Below are 16,131 nucleotides of genomic sequence, written 5' to 3'. Positions count from 1 at the left end.
GATATAAAAATCCTGTAATTCAGGGAAATACTAAAAATTAATATATGATTTATTTAAAAAAGATATATATAATTTATAATTAAAAAAGCAATTTTATAGTAAAAAAAAATAAATGGGTCTTTGGTCTCATCAAAACCATATAACTTATAAACCGGGTTATACCATCTTATTTATTTATGAAACAATTTATCATCAAACCATAAGTATATTATTAACTTTCATACAATAAAAAAAATAAAATTTCAAAAAATAAATAAATATTAAAAACAAATAATATAAAACAATCCCCGTAATACGGGGATAAAAACTAGTGCGTGTGTGTGTATATATATATAGGGGAAGATCAAAGAGAACTCCTTATTAGGGAGAGAACTAAAGAACTCCTAAGTAGAGGGGTAGAATTGTCAAATTACTTCCCAATATGCCTCAATCGTATACGCCCCTTCCACTGTGTGATGGAATCACCATAAACCATTGTGCTGGTATATGAACCCTAATATTGAGACATCTCTTTCAAATTGAGACACAATGGTTGATTCACAACCATACTTGTTAAGTATATTGAAGATCGATTCCCTATTTGATGACATCGATACACCTGAAAGAAAAAAAGGATGATTCAGAAGATCGAATCCTTCTAATTGAGTTGAAAATCGAAAGATCAATCCTTTCAAGAGTCACAACAATAAGCATTACAGGTTCCTCTTTCTACCTCTAATTCGTTATTTTGCAATTTTTGTCTGATGTATTTCACTTTGAATATTAATTTATGATTTTTATGTTGTAATCAACAAATTGATTGGTAATTTATTTGTTTCATGTATTGACCGAATAGTTTAATTGATTAATCATGAGTTGCGACATGATTAGGAGATAATCAATTGTCAATTATAAGTTCGTATGGAAATAAGGAAGACAGAGTTCTCTGTTTAACCTAAGTATTGGATTTAGGTTTTTACAATGCATATTACAGGTACTACATAAGTGTATTAATACATGTATTACATACATGAATTAGGTAAATGGACAATATGTGTATACATGTATTACATACGTCTGACGTCAAGTATTACGTATATGTAACACTGTTGGTATTACATATTTCCAATAATAAAAAGAAATATACTTACGTGAAATACATGTATTGCATATGTGTCATACCTCGTATTACACATATGTAGTACTAAGTATTAGAAATCTGAATATTGTTTGTAATACATGTATGTAATACTAATAAAAAATATTGATATGTAGTTTGTTAACTATTCAAAATTGTATTATGCAGTTTTGGAATTAACTTATGATTATATTGTTAATATGTGGTATGTTGGTTGATGTTTGAACTTTATATGAGTAAAGTATTGTTCCTGGTACACAAAATAACCATTACCATCATTCCTTTAGGCGAACTACTACATGGAAATGCAAACTCTGCACCATTGAGTAAAGAACAGGCACAAAAATCAGGCGTTAAAACTAGGGCTAGAGGCTTCCTAAAAAATAAGATCTCCGTGTAAAAAAGAAAGATTGGAATTAGGCAAATACGAAAAGGGACTGGAACAATATATGAATTGTCTCAACGAGTTGTATATTAGAGGTAAATAGCTAATAACTAATATGCCTTTACGTTCTGGTACTTTGTTAATTTTTTGTAATTATCATGTTTTTTAATTATTTTAATAGATTCATATTTAATTCACTTATGATTATGAGGTTGTAGCCTTCATTCAAAGTGAATCTTCTTTATTAATGCATATACGTAGTGTATCTGAAAATTGTGATGATAACGTTAACGCGATATTTGTTTAGGTATACTGCATATATATACAATATTTCGAGCCTGTATTTTTTTTCCTAAAAACCACTATTATATGTTTGTATTAATTGTATTACATATATATTTTCGTATTATATATATGCAATACTATTGTATTAGATATATGCGGTACTAAAGTATTACATTTATGCATTACATATGTATTACATAGAAACACTAACTATTTACTTTCTGAAATACTAACTATTTACTTTATTTTACAGCTTATTGATTAAGATTTGAATTAAAGAAAGTTCCAAGATAAAGAAAATGTGGTGTTGGAAAAAAAATAGAAGTTTATAAAACTAAAGGAGGCCCAATAACATATGGCATGGAATATGATTTCATTCGTCTTCGCATCAACTTTTTTCTGTATTAACGCGGTGTCAGCGAAAAAATGAATAAGATTTAATATAAGTGGGCGAGGCTTGTTCATACTAAAATCATAGCCTTAATTCAACCTTCTATATTTGTATTACACATGAGCTATGTATATTCTATTTACATTTTTTAAGTATTGTATCTTTGTACATAATATTTATTTTTTATCTTATTAAGTTTATTTAACATCATAATTTTAAAACCATTACCAATATATAGTATTTTAAACTGAATATGTTAAGGCCGTCATAACAACTAAAGCATTCATACCCCAATGTATTTTTTTTCTAGTCCAAATAGTTAAATAGAAAAGACTCGTTATCTTCAACAATCAACAAGGCATATTTCTTCTCATTTCATCAAGTTAATATACCAATTTTCAGATACACCACATATATGCATTAACAATGAATAAATGTTGCTACATTAACATTGATAGGTTCAAGCATATATTACACATATGCACTACAACTAAATATATACAATCACACTAACATTACTATTTGCAGCAAGACTTTTATGAAAAATAACTAAAAATATGCATTAAATTATCATTTATGTACTACATAAATGTTACATTAACACTGCATATATGTGCAGGTATATGTAAACATCAGTATTGTATATAGGTAATGCATCTGTGCTGCATATATGTAATACATCAACACTGAATAAGTTATACAAATCATATATTCTAAAGTTCTAAGGTTCTAAAGCTCTAAGGTGGTATCATCTTCGTCATCATTTTCCTCTTCTTGCTTCTCATGCTTGTATTACTTCATCCACAAGGGTCCTTTGTTTCACTTTACATGACCTTTTTGACTTCCTCGTGACCTTCATGTCTGTGAAATACATATAACTTCATTTATACGAACAAATGTAATCACATTACTGTACGCATTAAATGTAATAAATTATATAAAGCGTACCACCAAAACTATTATTTTCACCGTTGTTTTCCAAATCAACTTCGTCTTTATTGTCCAATAACTTCCTCTGTCTCACATTTGCTTCTTTTTTCAGCACTTTGCGGTTTTCATGTCTATATCATATACGCGACGTCATAATATAAAACATTATAGAAATATTTAGCAAACCAAACTCTTTACCGTCATGAAAAATAATATGACAGTAGCTAATGATTCAAGTAAAACCAATTGAAATGTACAACTATAACAATAGTTAGGTTTATTCAAGGTGTTTTACTATGAAAAGCAAGCAGCTTAAAGTCTTAAACAAGGATTCTGCCACAATAATCGAGCAAGCATGTGAATACCAAAATGACTTCATTTAGACATTTCATCAAACAGTTAGAGGGCATACCGAATCAAAAATAATTAAGCCTATATTGGCTAATTAAGCACCAAAATTGAACAATCAAATATTCAAAATCTAACTAAAACAAGTTCATTTACGCATATGCATTATAACTAAATATATACGGTTATGTTAACGTTACTGTGTCTAACAATACATAAATGCAATATAACTAAAATTAGTTCAATATAACTAAAAAGCCTGCAGTATTGCATATATGTAATGCATCGACGCTGCATATACATGTATTACAACATTACTGCATATACGTAATGCGTCAGCAGCGCATACACATGTAGTACATTAGCAATATGTATATGTAATACTTGGAAATCATGTGTAATACATAAACTGATCAATATATGCATCGTTTATGGCTTTTATTTTGTAATTAGTCTACATACTAATGTTCATCAGCTCTGTATTGTTATTCAATTAAACAAGAAAAAAAATACATAGCATATTGAACATGATAGCCCCTGTTTGCTTGATTGTGTGTATAATACGCCAATCGATGAGAAAATGTGTGAAATTGAATATTACAATCATTTACCTATTGTTATTCTTTTGGTTTGTGCTCGATTTCGAAGCAGATTTGGACGAATTAGAAGATCTAAGAAAACCCTAGTTATCGATGCAGATGCGAGGAACGAGTATCTGGATTATGGACAATGGAAGAGAGTATGATGATTTAGAATTTCAATCAATTCCAAATTTACTCTCCCTCATTAAAAACCCACTGTTCTATTTTTCCCTATTTTAGTCATTGATAAAGTAAAATTAATGGTTTTTAATTGAGTTCCCTAGTTCTCTCATTAATATGAGTTCTCTCTTGATCCCACCTTTATATATATCTATATATGTATATCTATAATATATATAAACGAAGACATAAAAATCCTACGTGTCGCGATGTGGTCGCTCCCCCCATTTTTTGGAGTCACCAGATTTGCTTGATTTTTAAATGGAGGCTTCTCATGCATTTGACCTGAATTCATGGGTATGGGTCTTACCAAACCCAGATATTCCTTAAACGGGTTATAATATCTCATTAAATTAAAAATTATTCTTACCAAATTATTTATGTAAAAATCCTATAAAATAGGATATAATAAAAAATAATATCTTATTTATTTTAAAAAAGATATATATATATTATTTAAATTAAAAAACCAATTTGATAGTAAAAAAAGATAAACTGGTCTTGGGTCTCATCAAAACCATATAGCTTTTAAACTGGGTTATAACATCTCATTTATTTGTGAAACAATTTATCATCAAACCATAAGTATATATTATTAACTTTCAAACAATAAAAAAATAATAATTAAAAAAATAAATACATATTAGAACAAACAATATAAAACAACCCCCGTAATACGGGGGATAAAAACTAATATATATATTTATATATATATACTAGCAGTATACCCGCGCGATGCCGCGGTAACGACAATAGTTTAAACATATTTTTAGTAGTTACAACCTTTTAAACATATGACGCAAACCAAAACCATTTATTTAAAGATGACTTGAACTCATTATGCTTATAACATGTTTTAACCAGAACCAAAAATCCTTAAATGACTCAAACTCATTTTTACTTATTGCATGTTTTGGGCTAAACAAACTTTTTTTATAATGACCTAAACTCATTTGGTTAACATCTAGTTATAACTCGAAGGTGTTTTGATCTGTCAAAGTCTTCAATCGTTGACCCGAAACAATAAACTAATTTTAAAGAAAATGACCAAAACTAATTTTGATAGCATTTTGAATTGAACCAAAATTGATATATTTTTTTAATGACACGAAATCATTTTGGTTATAATTTTATAACATGCGCACCAACATTCTTACATTGGAACGTCGACAAAAATAAACACGTCGTGATTATATGTTTGAAATTTATTAAAACGTATTATATTCAAAAATACATATGAAAAACAAAGAAAAAGAATATAGATGATTATATGGGTAAACTTAAGGGGTTCGATAAGTAGTTATTAATTAAATTTATAAAAGTTACTTATAGTTGAAGGGTTAAATTTGTAATTATATTTTAGGTTCATAATTGCATATTTGAGTTGTACTCTTATGCTTAATTGACTTGTACATTATAATTAACACCTCAAAATAAAACAAAATTTACATTGAAAACCGACATAATTACTGTTTCGCCAAACTAGTTTCTTATAAAATAGAAAACCCATCCATTTGTTATCTTGTTCCGATCCCCAAATCAATTGTTGATCGGCTCCTGCAAACCCCAGATCCTAAATCATGGGTATGAAATTTTTGAACAAGAAAGGGTGGCACACAGGCAGTCTCCGGAACATAGAAAACGTGTGGAAAGCCGAACAGAAACACGAAGCCGAACAAAGGAAACTCGAAGAGCTCCGGAAGCAGATTCACGAGGAACGGGAGAAAGCAGAGTTTCGTGCTCTTCAGGAACAGGCTGGACTTGTCCCGTAAGTTTCTTTATCTTTATTCATTCATTCATTCCCACCACTTGCTTACTTACTTATGGTTTGCTTGTGCTTTCAGGAGGCAAGAACGATTGGATTTTTTGTATGATTCCGGTTTGTCCGTTGGGAAGGCTAGTGCTTCTGATGGAGGAGGAGGATTCAAGACGCTTGAATCGCTTCCGCCTAAACCCGAACCCGAACCTGCCACCACCAAGGTTTGATAACTATGCTTTCTTTATTCCTTCTCTACGGCATATATCATATTAAAGTTTTACGTGTTATATAGGCATGAATGATCTTTATTATACTTGTTGAGGATTCAGAGCCTTGTGGTTATAATTTAATTTGAAAGATCCATTTCATACTGTCGCATAATATTCTTGTCACTTTCTTAATCATAAGTTCATAATATAGACTATCCAATTGCTGTATTCTTGTTTCTTTTTTGTCTAGAGCTTCTTAACGCTTTTAAATATGGCTTTGGTTATCAAAATAGACTCAAAATCATGTGATCCCACTATGACAATGTATTTTCTCTTTTGAGGTCTATTTGTTATCTTTTAGTGACATTTGAATATTATATATGTCTATATTTTTTTTGATATTAATCATATTTGCTGCAACAGCCTTCTACTCCAGGAGCTTTATTTGAAGATAAGCCTCAGTCTGCTAATGATGCATGGAGGAAACTGCATTCAGATCCCTTGCTTATGATAAAGCAGCGTGAACAGGAAGCACTAGCTCGTGTCAAGAATAATCCAGTTCAGATGGCAATGATCCGCAAATCTGTAAGTTAATGCGAATCTTTTTATCATATGATAATTGTTATCATACATACAATGAAATATATATATAAATTAAATAAAATATGCGTCTGTACATCAATGAATTCTAATAAAGAAACCAAATAGAAGTGAATATAAAGTAAACTAGTAGCTTAATATAAAGTAAACTAGTACCTACAATTAGACCACAAACTTTTTATTATTTGAATTTAACTACAAAATAAACCCTCCTTATTTCTCGTGCACTTCATCTTCTTTATACTTCTCCTCCTGCGTCTGTAACTACCTCACATTCTCACAAACAAAAACTTTCTGGTGAACTTTGATATGTAGGTTTTTGAAATGATTAAAACATAAAACCCCAAAATACATAGGAGACGTCCCTGAAACGGATTTTTGACCGTTTCCAAAGGCCCAGAATCGTTTGTTGACCGTCCCCATTTAACGGGTTCGTCCGGGAAACGTTTTGGACGCGTTTCCGTCCCCAGACAGTCCCTGGGACGGGGACTCAACCCTAGCCGGCGTTTCGATGCATCAGAGATCGCTCTTCAAAAATTAAGACTTAGGCTATGTGTAGTGGAGGGGCTACAAATGGGGGCGAATTGTGACACGTGGCGCCCAGTCAGTATGGGGTGAGAATTTGTTTTTGGGGTGTAATGGTGTAGGGGCTACAAATTGGGCCCACAGTACATTTTTTTATTATTTTCTTTTTATAATTAAACTAATCAAATAAAAACCAATTTCTTCAAATAATTAAATAAATATGCATTAAAATTAAAAAGAAATACAAAAAAATACATAACTAAAAATATAAAAAAACATATAGCTCGGTTGGCGTACATGTTTAGGTTCGGGTCGGGAAATTGAAACGGATAGCTCGGTTGGTTTAGGTTCATCGGGTTCCATTGTAGGTTCACGTTCGGTTGGTTTTGCGAATCATGGTGTTGTTCGAAAGGAGGGAATGAGTGGTTCAGTTGGTTCGGGTTGTTTCTAGGATTCATTTTGCGTATACATATATATACACACAACATATATACATATACAAATACATTTATATATACACACACACAACACATATACATATATATATATATATATATCACACACAACATATATACATATACATATATATATATATATATACATATACATATATATATATATATGCAATAGTAATATAATAATAATAATCTTCATCTCTTCCAGGCGACAAAAGAACCCCGCCCCCGCCCCAATTCGCGCACATATCGCCTGGGGGGGGGGGGGGGCGGTGTTCTCGCCCCTTCGCGCCCACAATTCGTCCGAGCCCACGCCCACTACACATAGCCTTATGAACATCTCAAAACTTGTACAAAACTGCTATCAATGCAAGAACGTAAATACTTACAATTTGTTATTATTTACAACATCTTCACCCACTGTGAGCGGGATGGTGACGACAGAGGAAGCCACCTTTGCGGGAGGAGGTTGGTTGTTAGACCAAGAAGTGGAAACAATATGCGCAATGTCGTCGATTGTGAGGAGGGTGGCTCTGGTGGGTACAACGTTAGCGGAGTGGCAGCCACTACTGTCGATGGTGGACGCGTTGGTGGTGGGTGGCAATGGAGTGTTGACGGTGGAGGTGGCAGTGTCAGTGGTTGTGCCGATGACAATGGGCTTGTGGTGTTAAAAACAATGGTTATTTGTGATGCTAACTCATTTAGACCCTTTTAAGAGCATTCTCAGCCCGTTCCCTAAAAATATGTGAGGGAGATTTGCAAATTATATGGTATGGTTATGTATGGTTGTGAGTAGAGGAGAGATAAATGTTACATGAGAGTTAAATTTGAACTTTCGTTGTTCATACCGTATAATTTTTTAATATTTTATGAAAGTAGTTGTGATTGGAGGAGAGAGAAAATATAATGATAAACGTATAAAAAGTATTATTTAATTGAACAGGAGCAAAAAATACACTAATACACTGATTTTTAGTGTAACTATATGATATATATGGATATATGGTAGGGAATGGGCTGGGAAGCTCTAAGTTACATTTTATAATACTTGCCCGTTTTGACCCATTGGCTAATTTGAGTAGACCCAAATTGACCTGGTGAGGGATCCAAATAAACCCATATACATGTATGTAATCCCAAGTTTACATGTGTGTACTAACCAAGTTACATATATGTGCAATAAACAATTTACACATGTGTAAAAACCAGTTTACATATATAATTATAAAACTACATATAAGAAGTTATAAAACAACCCTTAAATAATATTAAATATATAAAATAATCATTGATATGATTGGTTGATAAGAGTTTTGAAAGCTATTAAATTATTCGAGAGTTTTGAAATGATGTACATATATAGCTCTTCTGATTTCCATTTAATATTGTTGTTTGTTAGGTTGAAGCCAAGAAACATAAAGAAAAAGCCTCAGATGGTGAAAACGGCATAGAAAAACGCCGTCATAAGAAATCAAAACGTGAAAAACATCATTCATCATCATTATCCAAACACCGTATCAACTCAGACGAAGAGCGAAGCATCAGTCCCCGCCATGACTCAAAGTTCAAGGATAACGAACGTTACAGGACGAATACTGAACGCGAAAGAGAAAACCGTTCTGATTCTCAATCTACTAAAAGAGATCGGGAAGACAGAAACCGCCGTCCACCAACACATTATAAAGGCCACCTTTTAGAAGAAGATAATGAGCGTTACAGGACGAATACCGAACATGAAAGAGAAAATCGTCCTGATTCCCACTCTGCAAAAAGAGATCGGGAAGACAGAAACCGCCGCCCACCAACGCATAATAAAGGCCGGCTTTCAGAAGAAGATAAAGAGACTGAACATGAAAGAGAAAACCGTCCTGATTCTCACTCTGCAAAAAGAGATCGGGAAGACAGAAACCGCCGCCGCCCGCCGACACATGATAAAGGCCGGCTTTCTCAAGAAGATAGAGCTGCAAAACTGAAGGAGATGCAAAAGGATGCTGAGTTGCATGAAGAACAAAGATGGAGGCGGTTGAAGCAGGCGGATGATGATGATGCTAAGGAGGTCAGTCATGCAAGTTCTGGTGGCAAGAACTTTTTGGATGCCGCTCATAAAAGCATTTATGGGGCGGAGAAGGGGGGCAGCTCCACCATAGAGGAAAGTGTTAGGCGGCGAACACATTATTCACAACGTAAGAGTGAAGGAAACGTGTTCAGACGTTAAGAGGTTTGTGATGTGTTTTGGTTAAAGAATGTTGAATACAGAGGATGGAAATGCTCTTTTGTTGGGATTTTATGTGTAGTTCAAGCTTTAAATAACTTATGTATCTTATCTTTTACCTTTGTCTTGTTTGTTTTTATATTCATTGATTGCCTAAGCTCAGGTGGTGGGCAAGTTGAATCCAGTAGTGGGGGAAACTGGGAAAGTTTTGAATTGAGTCTGGATTAAATGGGTCGTTTAATAATGATATCTTAGCTGCTTCTCGTCAAAATAATGGATTTGGGTTTAAAAAAAATAAAATATAGTTCTAATGTCATTTTAGGAAAAGAAAAAACAAAAAACAGTAGGTGTGACATGTAAACGCATTGATTGAATCTTGTTCGTGTTTGTAGTTTAACTTTAACTAAACAAACGATTGATAGTTAAACAAATGTGTTTTCTTGTTTGTTTGCTAAGAATTTGGGTATGCGTTTGTTTATGTCCTTTCGTTATACAGACAATTAAACGAATTAGATGTTCTTGTTTGTGTTACTTTGCAAAGAAAACTAAGCACGTGCTCGCTCATTTATGTCTGTGAACAGTCTAAAAGAGCAATCCATGAATAATGTAACAAACAAGCATAATCAAACACGGATTTAGAGCAATCTAAGAATGTAACAAACAATCATAATTAAACACGGATGAACAAACCAAACCAATTAAAAGTATAATGTTTTTAGTAGTAGTGTAAGAAATTTGTAAACGGACAAACATAATCGAATTTAAATGAAACAGCCTAAACTTATATTCATGAACATAAATGAAAGGAACGAACGTAAACCAACGTTCACGAGCATAAATGAAGAAATAAGACATTGATGTTTTTTTTAAATAAATAAAAGAAAATTTGTGTTCATGTTCATTTGTTTATTAAACAAACGAACACACATCTCCTTTTCGTCAAACAATTCACTAGGTTTGTTTACAAGCCTTAAAGAGTTACAGTAGTAGGCAGTGGTGGTCGCAACGGTTTTTCGTGGTAACTTGAGGAGGTGTTTGAGATTCCTTATTTTTATCAACTTATAACTTATAAACTTTTTAAAAAGTTAATAAAGTGTATAAGGTGTTTGACAAACCTTAAGGCCTTATGGATTTTAATTTATGGAGAAGACATAATAGAGGGATTTTGAAAAGTTAGGAATGAGTGATTTGATTTACCTATTACACCCCTCTAATCCTCAAAACTCATTACACTTTTTTTATAAAAAGAGTGTCCTTTTTAGTCATTTTGTCTTTCCTCAACACATAACCGTCCTAATAAGTCCTTATAACAAAAAGTCATTTTTGTTTTAAATAAGCAATCCCAAACATACCCTGAATATAACAACAAACAAATACATTGATTTAATAATATCATCTAATTTGTCTTAACATGAAAACTCAAATTACAAGTTTTTCAATCTTACAACTCTTTGGACCTTCTAACCAACCAGATTATATATTCTATAAACGGCACAGGTACAAAACAAACCACATGTTAAATCAATTCTCACTGTCAAGTGGCATCCCAGCTGAATGACCAAACTGCTCTCCGGTCAGATAAAGCGAATGCTGCTGGTGGTGGAATGATGGGTCCAGTATTTGGTGAGTTAACCCCATGCCCACTCGTTGCTTTTTCATAGACCGTTCTCCTGTTGGTGAATCCAAGTCAGGTGTTAATGGCTCACGTCTTTCAGCAGCACCAGGAGCCGCTGGGGTCATGGGATCGGTTATGTTTTTAGACTCCGGCTGGTCTTCGGTGCCACCAGGCGTGTCAGATAAAATGCCACCCAGCTTCTGTTGCTCTTCAATGATTTTCTTCAAGTACTTCCCTTGGGCTTCGATCCGTAACTGAAGCTGTCTTTGCACCTATTATTATTTTTCATCGTAACTAATGAGTATAACTCTTGTTACATAATATGTTATTACTGCTTAGACAAGCAAAAGGATGATACATAGAATATTAATACCTCCAATTGCTCATGCAGTCGCTTTTGTACCTCCATCTGCAGCTTGAGTGCTTCAGTAATCTGCATTCCACTGTACAAAAATTAAAAAATTAAAAAATAAGTTATAAGGCCGTTTAACTCGAAAAACCGACATTAGTTTGATGAATTACACAACAGAATAATATGAGATAAGTTGATGGACTTACGATGACCCGTCCAAACTAGAAAGCATGTCACCTGATTCTTTCCGGTCAAACGCTTTTCCTTGCATTACAAATTTGAACAATATAATCAGCACACTCATTTATTTCTGAGATGATTTCAAATACTCAAAACTTGGCATGATATCATATTTAAGCAACTAACAATTAAAATATCAAATATGCCCATTTTCAAATTTATGACATTTATACCCGTCTCATATTAGAAATCGCCTTAAGATGCTTGGAGTGCAAGAAGAAAGAGAAGGGCTGGTTATATCAAAATCACATTTAATATAACCATACGTTCAGTGAACCGTTCAGCGAGAAGTTCGTTTGTTGATTTATTTAATAAACGAACGAACATGACAGCAAAATTTTGTTCATGTAGTTAAACGAACAAACATGAACACGTCTCGTTGGATCATTTACGTTTGCTTAAGCTCATTCATTTATATACTCATTTAACTTGTTAGACCAATTACAGTTTAGTCTAGTTTTATTAATTTTTATGCCCCACTGATTGATGTTCACGTTTACTTATAACTGATGTTCACACGGTTATGTTTGTTCGTGAACCGTTCATTTATACTCAACAGACAAACATAAACGAGCATCAGCACGATCATTTTCTTAACGAACAAACACAAACAAGAAAACCCTGTTCATATAATTATTCGTGTTCAATGGTTTGTTCTGTTACAGTTAAACGAACAAAGACAAGCACATCCCGTTCGTGTTCGTTCGGTTCGTTTACAAGCCTAGGTATAGTTATATTTGATATTAACGTTTTATTCTGGATAAATATGATACTGTTCATGTTTTAAGGGGTATATATGAAATTGCCACTCGTTTCGTGTAAATTGTAAAAGAAGGGTAACATTATCTATAATAAAGGTTGTAATCAGCTAGTTTATAATAATATTGAAGAATACCTTCAGAAGAAGAATCTGGAAGGTACTTTGCCAGCCGATATTTCTGTATAAATAACAGTCATCCAAAAAGTCAACAATGTATCCAAACATTAGTCTGTATACATATCATAAAAGTAACATGTCACCTACCTGCAAATGGCTCTTCACATGATAAATGGTTAAACCTTGAACGCCCATGACTCTGAGCATGCCTTTTGGAGTAGCCCCTGTACAGCCCTCATAAGTCATTAACATATAAAAAAGACGTACCCTAAAATTTATGCTTCTTTATAAAGTTATGTCAAAGGTAGAAAAGCTTCAAAATTTTAATAGATGAGAAAGAAAGTGCAAGAAGCATATGCAATTAATATAAAGGTAACTTACTATCGGGGCCACCAAGTTGTGCAACAGCATCGACAAAGCGTTCATGAAGCTCATGAGTCCAACGAAGTCGTTGTTTAGAAGCTAGACTAGGAGAGTTGTTGGCACCATTCGCCACATCCATTATTATTTGAACCAGTATTTGAAGCTCTAATCACGCATAATAAGTTCTTGCAAGCTGAAGGTTAACTACCACCACTCTTTGCTTGGTATACAAGGTATTCACCTAATTCAAAGTGAATCATAGAGAGAGTAAATTATGAAGTTTAAAACTCAATAAACAGGTATTCATATAAGATAAACGAAAGCTATTAAATAACATTTAATATCATCCAAATAGTACCAAAAGTTCTAAATGAGTCAACATTCAAATGTAATTCCAAAACTTGAATAACAAAATGTTGAAAGAAAAGTACCAAGAGTTCAAAACATGAAAACCAAACATTCAAAAAGTAATAAATAATAAAGGTTCAAATGATCATTGTTCTTGGTCCGCCATCAATACCAATAGAGGTGTCATCAACTTCAAGAAGCGTGTGCCTAGGAACTAGAAGCGCATATATTGAGCATTGCCAAAAAAATGGGCTTTTAATAACTATGGGGTCAATATATGGTTAAAGCCAATTACAAAATCAATGAAAAATATTAATAGAAGGCTAGACCCTACAGAAGTACCAGACAACTATGAGAAAACCAAGAGAAAGTGAGCAAAGTCTGGTCTTATCTTACAGGCTAAATGTTAAAGCAGATATCAACTCACTCATCTTGATCTAAGAGGATATCGACTTCAACGTGTAAATGTATGAACGTGATAATAACAAGGATAGTACGAGAGTAATGATCAAACGTAAGAACACACAGTTGTGTGTGTAAATGAATCCTGGTATTAGCTCCGTCATTCTTACAATTACATAATTATTATATTACATCCAATTCCCAATCGCATCTACATGGTGCTATTCTTGCAATGGTCCTCGAGGGACCATTACATTTCACTATCTCAGGAGACTTTATGGTACAAAACGGCGGGTCCCTTACAATCATGGCCGTTATTCCGGGGACCACCTTTTGTCTTATTCTGGATACATGTGATTCCTTTGTTAACGGACTGTTATCTGGGGGGTATGGCTGTCATTTTTATCCGTAACCCGAATAACTATTAACCCGAACCTGAATAACTAGCAAACCCATCCCCCACCCGTAGTAATTCGAGTCAAGTACCAATTACTTTTTAATGGTTTCGAGTAAACCCGAATAACACTAGTAGACCGTAGCCAATGCTATTATACAGGCGATTCATAATCTGCTCCATTCTATGTGATATAAGCGGTTCATATTTGAGTATTTGCGGACAGAAGGCCTCCTTAGAATGCGTTGCTAGATCTCTACACTAGAAAACTATACGAGCTTGGAAAAGTAAAACCCGAATAACACATAACAAAGTATAGACAACAAATGAATGGCATTGTCTAAACTCTAAAGCATTATCTTATAGGCTAAAACAAAGACTGATAAAACATTAGCAGTCCGGATCATACACATGACTCCAGTTCAGCCAACAAATATCAATATCTATTAGGTTAAATAGAAACATTAGGAGTCCGACAATGTTCAAAAAACTTATCTCATCAGAGCTCGAGAAGTATAAAACCTAAATCGATAGATAAGACCTAACAAACGAACAGATTAAATAATAATTTGTACAGAAGTATAAAGCCTAAATTAGAAAATAATCAATCAAACACAAACAAACAAACAAACAAAGTTACTACCTAGGGTTGGGTTAAAATTACACATTTACACATTTACGCAATTAATTTGAACAAGAAATCGAAAAAAATAAACATTTTTACCGGCCTCAGGATCTGAACCAGAAGAAGAAGATTCGAATGTTGCCGGCGGTGGTGGTATAATAATAGTATTAATAATAATAAAATAATATCTTCTTCTTCTTGTTCTGGGAGTTGAAAAATGGAGTTGTAGGTCACCGGAGTGAGTTTGTTTATTATTATTATTATTATTATTATTATTATTATTATATGCTTTGCTTTGCTATTCACGTTGCTTTTGTCTTTTTCATTGTAATATCTCTTGGCTAGATTCTCTCTTTTTCTTTGTGTGGACTTAAAACCATTTGGTCACATTTCCTTTCATCATTGACCCGTCCAAAATGGCCACAATCGGGTCGGATTGGATGCCATTACTTAGTCATGACTCTATTAGTTAGCGTTTGGTATGCAGGAATAACAGGACGAATGTAATGATTCATTATGTAGGTGAAATAAGTGTTGGTTGGTTGCTCAATATAATGAAATCAACCATTACACATGGAATCTCATTCCATCAACACCATTCCTTCTCACTCCCTTCTTTTTTTTCATTCAATTTCTCATTCATCCTACTTTTTTAAACAACCACCACCACTACCATGGTCACCACCACCACCACTTGACTGCCACAGTCGCCACCATCGCCTGACCGCCATCGTCACTATCGTCGTTGCCACCACCACCTCCGCCGCCGCTACCACCACTTTAACACTAGCGCTTCCACAACCTCCATCGTCGCCGTAACCACCGCAACATTGTCACCGTCTCCACCCTACCATTGCCATCACTACCAATACTACCATCGCCACCATAGCCACCGCCCCTGCCGCCTGACCGCCACCACCACTGTCACAGTGAATATT

General features: G+C 33.7%; 2 protein-coding genes across 2 annotated transcripts; one reads left to right on the top strand and one right to left on the bottom strand.

Moving 5' to 3' along the window:
• Positions 1-5,768: 5,768 nt before the first annotated feature.
• Positions 5,769-9,985, top strand: LOC143598303 (uncharacterized). The gene is made up of 5 exons (XM_077076549.1): positions 5,769-5,985; positions 6,062-6,197; positions 6,609-6,770; positions 9,165-9,477; positions 9,703-9,985. Exons 1-5 carry the CDS (start codon positions 5,798-5,800, stop codon positions 9,978-9,980), a joined length of 1,077 nt encoding a protein of 358 aa, XP_076932664.1. The 5' UTR covers positions 5,769-5,797; the 3' UTR covers positions 9,981-9,985.
• Positions 9,986-11,366: 1,381 nt separating this feature from the next.
• LOC143598301 (myb family transcription factor PHL7-like) lies at positions 11,367-15,361 on the bottom strand. Its single transcript, XM_077076548.1, has 7 exons — positions 15,285-15,361; positions 13,443-13,665; positions 13,209-13,285; positions 13,080-13,122; positions 12,151-12,208; positions 11,966-12,035; positions 11,367-11,864 (listed from the first exon to the last, which is right to left on the bottom strand). The coding sequence occupies exons 2-7, from the start codon at positions 13,561-13,563 to the stop codon at positions 11,499-11,501; spliced, it is 735 nt and encodes a 244-aa protein (XP_076932663.1). The 5' UTR covers positions 13,564-13,665; positions 15,285-15,361; the 3' UTR covers positions 11,367-11,498.
• Positions 15,362-16,131: the final 770 nt, after the last annotated feature.

This window comes from Bidens hawaiensis, unplaced genomic scaffold (assembly GCF_021521415.1).
Source record: "Bidens hawaiensis isolate Kalapana, Puna unplaced genomic scaffold, B.hawaiensis_p1.1 tig00049927_1, whole genome shotgun sequence".
NCBI lineage: Eukaryota > Viridiplantae > Streptophyta > Magnoliopsida > Asterales > Asteraceae > Bidens > Bidens hawaiensis.
The sequence above is the reverse complement of the archived record's forward strand: the minus strand, read 5'-3'. Positions and strand labels throughout refer to the sequence as shown.

Excerpts from the sequence above, each read along its gene's own strand:
- LOC143598303 (XM_077076549.1), top strand. The coding sequence starts at position 5,798 with ATGGGTATGAAATTTTTGAACAAGAAAGGGTGGCACACAGGCAGTCTC. Across the intron at positions 6,771-9,164 it reads TGGCAATGATCCGCAAATCT|GTTGAAGCCAAGAAACATAA; the intron begins GTAAGTTAATGC and ends GTTGTTTGTTAG. Across the intron at positions 9,478-9,702 it reads TTTAGAAGAAGATAATGAGC|GCCGGCTTTCTCAAGAAGAT; the intron begins GTTACAGGACGA and ends CACATGATAAAG.
- LOC143598301 (XM_077076548.1), bottom strand. The coding sequence starts at position 13,563 with ATGGATGTGGCGAATGGTGCCAACAACTCTCCTAGTCTAGCTTCTAAA. Across the intron at positions 13,123-13,208 it reads ATGTGAAGAGCCATTTGCAG|AAATATCGGCTGGCAAAGTA; the intron begins GTAGGTGACATG and ends TTATTTATACAG. Across the intron at positions 12,036-12,150 it reads TCTAGTTTGGACGGGTCATC|TGGAATGCAGATTACTGAAG; the intron begins GTAAGTCCATCA and ends ATTTTTGTACAG.